General features: G+C 36.9%; 1 protein-coding gene across 1 annotated transcript; it reads right to left on the bottom strand.

The window, feature by feature from the left end:
• Nucleotides 1-537: 537 nt before the first annotated feature.
• Nucleotides 538-4593, bottom strand: LOC132282094 (putative leucine-rich repeat receptor-like serine/threonine-protein kinase At2g24130). Its single transcript, XM_059783722.1, has 2 exons — nucleotides 1563-4593; nucleotides 538-1121 (listed from the first exon to the last, which is right to left on the bottom strand). Exons 1-2 carry the CDS (start codon nucleotides 4114-4116, stop codon nucleotides 706-708), a joined length of 2970 nt encoding a protein of 989 aa, XP_059639705.1. The 5' UTR covers nucleotides 4117-4593; the 3' UTR covers nucleotides 538-705.
• Between the last annotated feature and the right edge of the window lie 1881 nt (nucleotides 4594-6474).

Here is a 6474-nt window from a genome sequence, read left to right as displayed (position 1 = left end):
GCTTAATGAGTGTTCAGCAGCCCATGTGTCTCAAACTGCACCTTACCTAAGCTCTACAGCTTATGGAGGTCACTATCATGGAGCACTATCTCCCACTCATTCCTCTTTAGAGTAAGCAAAAGTGTGGATTCTGGTAGATATACATTATGTACACACTCATTCTTGCTCAACTGAGTAGAGCACTGTATTGCTATACTGTTTATACCCTGAAACCTGACTAGCCAACTTCAGAAATGTTTGTTATTAATGTGGAATACATTTATTTAGGATAGTTGAAATATTACATTATAATTATATGGTCTCTCCTTATTCCATTATTTTTGTTACATCATTTCTTTGACTCGTTAGTTTATCGTGTATCACAAAAAATCCACCATCCATGGATGCGAGATTCAGAATCTCATTAATGACAAATCAGATGGCTATAATCAGCCTTTTCATCAAGTTTGGACCTTACCTTTGGTTCTCAGTTGGGGTCCCTCATTGAGCATGAGTACTGATGCATGAACTAACATAACCCTGAAAATAAGTCACCAAGCAATGGATACAAGAATCATCCTGGTATTTAATTATATTATCTGAGATAGTTATTCTGATGAATTTGATGATTGGAACAGTAAATTACAAACATTCTGATAGATCAATGGAACAGTAAATTACAAATTCATGGGAAACTTGATTTATGTACAAAAATTTGGTTAAGCTCTAGTCATCACCTAGAATAGAAGATGATATTCCTAGAGAGGAGGTAAATGTTGCAGTGGTGTCTCCACTAAGGTATCTCTTCAGACGATCCAAGTCATCAGCAGCATCAAGCATTGTAGGCCTGGTAGAGGCGGATTCCTGTGTGCAGAGAATACCCAACTCGATCAATTCTCCAATCGCAACTTCCCACATTTTTTTCACTTCAGGGGACTCATCTCTCAAAGCTCTTACCAATGAAGAGTCTACCACTTTTTCCATCCTTCCACCATGGTACTGACTCTTAACCCATTTGTGTAGGCTTAGCCCACCACCAAACATGTCATCTGTTGGTCTCCTTCTAGTCACCATCTCAAGAACTAGAATGCCAAAGCTGTAAACGTCTCCCTTTGTAGATGTGATTGATCCAAACCCATACTCTGCACAAGGAAAAGGGAAGAAAAAAATTGAATGAAAAGCAAATTGACTTCAGCTTTGTACCGAAGAAAACTAAAATCAAGAAAACATTGTACAATAAATTTGGTACTGAATGTCTAGGAATGTGGAATATTGGTGTTAATGATTTCAAGGTTCTTATCGATATTATATTAAATAATGCAGACTTAATATAAAATCTGCCTTTATGCTGGAAAATGACTTCCCAAATTCCAAAAAATCTATGATCTAATTTTTTTTTCTTTTTTTTTTTTTTTTTCCTGAATCTATGATCTAATTTTCCATTTGTTTAGAGAAAGTATAGAAGTTGTAAGAACTCTCTTTTATCTTGTGCTTAAAACAATGTAGTAGGAATTGAGCTTTAACATTTTTTTTGTTCCATTCCTTTTGAATTTCAGATGCAGAAGAAAAGCAGAAATATGTACCTGGTGCTATGTATCCAATGGATCCACATAACATGTTTGCAGTAGAGTTCCCCATGTTCTCAACAACCCCAGCATTTTCCACTCCAGCAACCAACCTAGAGATCCCAAAGTCAGAGACCAAAGCTGTCAAATCATCATTGAGAAGAACATTGCTTGGCTTTAGATCACAATGTACGACTCTAACTGGAGAGTGGTGATGTAGATAAGCCATCCCTTCAGCTATGTCACTGCAAATGTTGACTCTCTGAATCAGGCTCAAGTCTGAAGACCCCGAAGTCGAAGCCGAAGCCAGACCTGTACCTGAGTGTGGGTAGAGACGGCTATCCAAGCTTCCATTTGCCATATAAGGAAGAACAAGGGCCTTAAAATCAGGTAGACTACAAGCTGTTATAATCCTTATCAGGTTCCTGTGACGAATTCTCTTTAAGACTTGGCATTCTCTGTTGAAACTCTTGGTAGAATTGCCAGTTTGCAGATGTAACACCTTAACTGCTATAGGCGTTCCATCTGGAAGAACTCCCTTGTAGACATGCCCATAGCTTCCTGACCCAAGAAGTCGTTGCTGATCAAATCCTCCAGTGGCTTCTGAGAGTTCCTTATATGTTATTCTTGGGAAATTGTGGATCAGTTCTGGTGGTGATTGGCTTACTGTTTCAGCCTCCCCAGAGGAAATCTTTCTTTGTAAGCGCCGGCATACAATCACACAACATATTGTTGACAAGAACACTGATACAGATATGACTATACAGAATACAATCAAATGCGAACGAAAGTAATTCCGCAGCTTTCGATGGCAATTTCGAAGACCAGGAAACCCACAAAGATTTTCGTTGCCTAAGAATGACAGATTTGTAACAGATTTAAAGATGCCATCGGAGGGAATTCTTCCATTGAAATTGTTATATGAAAGATTCAGAAATGTGAGAGTTTGAATTTTGTTCAAGCTTGTTGGGATTTTTCCAGACAAATGGTTTCCTGAAACATCAAAGGCTTCAAGGCTCTTAAGATCACCTAAGGAATCTGGAAGCTGCCCTTGAAGAGAATTGTGCGAAAAATTCAACAGCCTCAAGGAAAGACAATTTGATATCTGAGGGAAGATACTTCCAGTGAAGTAATTCGATGAAAGATCTATATCTTGGACATTTTCCAGCTTGCTTAGCCCAATTGGCAATGGTCCTTCAAGATGATTATGGGAAAGATTCAGGAATATTCGCATCTCTTGTATACCTAATATTCCTAGAGGGATGCCCCCTGTCAATCTGTTATAGGACAAGTCCAATTTGGCCAGATCCCTGCACTGTCCTAAACTTCCAGGTATTGCCCCTGAAAGGAGGTTGTTGTTAAGGAACAGAAAATTTAATTTGGTCAAATTTCCTAGAAATTCAGGGATCTCACCAGAGAGAGTGTTATATGACAAGTCAAGCAGACCTAGATGATGCAACTGTCCTAATTCTACTGGAATTGTGCCAGTGAATTTGTTGTGTGACAAGAAAAGCTGTTGGAAGAATGGCAACCCACTGATCTCTGCTGAAATTCCATTCAAAAGATTGGATGTCAAATTCAGCAACACAAGATTGGTAAGATTTGCTAAATTTGAAGGAATGGACCCCAAGATCTTGTTTTCTTGTAGGTATAGATATTGAAGTTTAACAAGTTGGCCAATGGAACTAGGCAACTTTCCTCCAAGGTCCATGCCAGCCAATTCAAGCTCGTTTAGTATAGTGCAGTTTATGAGGGCGGTGAAGAATTGGTCAAGGTCATGACTGACAAATTTATTGTTTGATAAATGAAGATTGACAAGAAAAGTCCACTTTCCTAGTATCTCCGAAGGCAATTCACCAGTAAAATTGTTATACTCCACATCCAAAGTATACATGTTTGAAAGGTTGGACATAGAGAATGGGAATTCTCCGGTGAATTGATTATTATACAAATTAAGGTTCCACAGAATAGGGCAGTTTCCAATTTCTGGTGGAATATTCCCGTTGAGAAAGTTGTAGGAGAGGTCTACATTTCCCAGTGAAGTGCAGTTGGAGAAGAAGGAAGCTGGAACCATACCTGTTAAGCTGTTGTTCCTCATACTTACAAAAGTACGATGGGAAAGGAAGGAGAAGAAATCCGGTATTCGACCATCCAATTTGTTCCCATCAAGCTGGATCCATATAAGGTGTCGGAGGGAGGAGAATTCTGGTGGAATGTTGCCATACAGGTTATTGTCAGCAAGCTGTAAAAATCGAAGCCGGGTTAGATTTGAAATGAAGGGTGAAAGCAACCCTACAAGTGCAGAACCATTGAGGTTGAGTCGTGTCACGCGATGCCACTGTTTGTTGCAGTGGACACCCGTGAAGTTGCACACATAATTGGTCTCATTCCAGTTAGCAAGTGAGGAATTTGGGTCAGATATTATGGTCCTTTTGAATGCAAGAAGTGCAATTTTATCAGTCTCTAAAGAGTGGTAAGGTGGGTTGTGGTGGTGATAAGCAGAGAGTGCCTGTTCAGGGACTATAAAAAAATTCAGCAGCAGAAAAAGGAAAATGGTTCTCTTGAAGACCATGTTGGAGAAACTGAAGTGCACAATGAAAAGTAACCTCTACACTGCCTATCTCTTACGTTCATGGTGCTACATAATAAATTAATAAAAGAAGACTACCACAATCGTGTTTGTCCAGTTTTTGTGTGTGTGTGTGTGTGTTTTCAAGAGAGAGGTTGTTGATGATGAATGAGGAATGGTGTAAATGAAGGTGGGCAGAGATCTTTTTGTATGAACAGTTCAATTGAGCATTGATTTGTTGGTGACTAAACAATCTTTTCCTTATGAGGTTGCCCTTGCAACCATGATGGGTAGATTTGCAATTCAATTTAAATGGATGCCCCACTTGGAGGGCAATAAAAAATGCTGCAATAATCCTTGTTGAGTGGCCTTGGAATCTGAGGTGGAAGTACAGCAGTTGACATTCTAATGTCCTGATTTTGGTGCAATTTGTTTGTCTTTGAAATCTCTCCCTTCATATTCTGGATCTGGATGGAAGTCGGGAATTCGAATTCTCTTGTGGTCATCTCATAGAGGGACTATATGTGTATGCGCCTTTTTTAGGTCGTTATCCACACATTTGTTGAAAATATCATTACTTGCTTTAATAATAAAAATTTCGACTGGCAAACGTTTGGTCTGTCAAATCCATTCTTTACATCATTTGGTTTAGACTTGTATTACAAATCAAATCACATCCTTCTCAACAGGCCCTATTTGACCTAATGGTATGTTTGGGTTAATTGAGTAACAGACAATTTCATTTCTAGTAGGGAAAAAAAGAAGCCAAGAAATGTTACAGTATTTTTTTTATTGTTGGAATTTGTGATAATGGAAAAATTAAAAGATATGTGTAGGGTTCCATTGTGCAACTTATCCTTGCCTGGTTATTTCATTTTGATATACGATGTCTCATGCTTGGTTCTACAGGAGAAAAAGAAGGGATTAAGCATGTCACAACCCATTTGGTTCATATATTTAATTTGAACTGAATCTTTATGTTTTGGTTAGTTTCCACTTTAGACAATATTTAATTTGAACTAAATCTTTTGTTTTGGTTAGTTCCCACTTTAGAAAATATTTAATTTCAATTAAATGTTATTTTATGGTTAGTTGCCACTTTAGACAAGACAATTTGAATCCATCTGATGCCATTTCTTTTTTGAAGAACTCTTTGTTAAAAGCCTAAGTGGAACTTGGAAGTCACATTTCACGTGTATTTTATCAAAGGGCATGTTCGATATGAGTTTTCTTTTTGGTGTTTTGTAATGTTTTTTATTTTTATCATTTTTTATTTTTTAGAATTTTTCTAATTTTTTGAGGCCATTTTTGCCTTGTCTCGTTTTGTGTACCGGACAATGTGGAGTGTGCCGGATGTATTTAAGAGTTATTTGAGACATTCCCTTGAGTTCGGGATTCCTGGAAATACATTGGTTGTTATTTCGGTATTTTTTATTTTATTTTTCAGACTGGGAGGTCCCAGGTGAGACCCGCTACCGAGGTCGTTGTGTACGGGAATTTTGTTTCGGGTCCATTGCACTTTATGCATATTTATTTGATGTATTTTTATGTAAATACATGCTTTTATGTGGTTACAAGTGTCTAATGTTCAAATAGGTAAAATTGTTAATGATAAAGAAGATATTTACTTAAGGCTTGGGACCCACCATTTTTGTATATCATTTCATATGGTCATTACATATCCACATTCATTCCTCTCGTCAGTTTTCTCTCTCTCTCTCTCTCTCCCTTAGTTTCTTCTTTCTTTCTTTTTTTTTTTTTTTTTTTTTCACACTTTAAGCTGAGATTAAGGATTTATTGTTGGGAATTTGGTATTGTCGCTTAAGGTAAAGTTGGAGAGCTCGTCAGGGCCATCATTTTGATCGGAGCCAATCTTCGTTTGGCCACCAATTGAGAATTCAAGAATTGGGCATTTTTAGGACTTTTTCACCAATTTGAGGTAGGGGTGCTCTAATCTATTATCTCTTGAATTTCTTGTGAATTTTTCCCTTTAATTTGACTTTAAGAATGCTTAATTTTAATTATTTTGATTGTGTTTGTTAGGGTTATTTGTATTTAAGGTGATAAATGTGTACTATGTGTTAATTGGGCTTATTAGTATGATGATTTTCATTTTGGTGAAGAAGTATGCTTAGTGTTGGTATGTTGTATGTTTTATGATTTTAATTGTTATGAAAATTTATGTTATAATTATGGAAATAAATATTTAGAGCTCCCTATCAAGAATGTTATGATGATGTAGATGGAATGTGTGGAAATTTTAGTATTGAATTGGCATTCAGAAGTATGAAACATTCATGTATTAATAAAAATAAAAAAAAAAAAAAAAAAAAAAGGTGTTTTGAAAATAAATGAAATTGT

The sequence above is a fragment of the Cornus florida genome, unplaced genomic scaffold (genome assembly GCF_030987335.1).
Source record: "Cornus florida cultivar Cherokee Brave unplaced genomic scaffold, ASM3098733v1 CherokeeBrave_3.0.0_Hap2_Chr11, whole genome shotgun sequence".
NCBI lineage: Eukaryota > Viridiplantae > Streptophyta > Magnoliopsida > Cornales > Cornaceae > Cornus > Cornus florida.
This window is presented reverse-complemented; position numbering and strand designations above follow the sequence as displayed.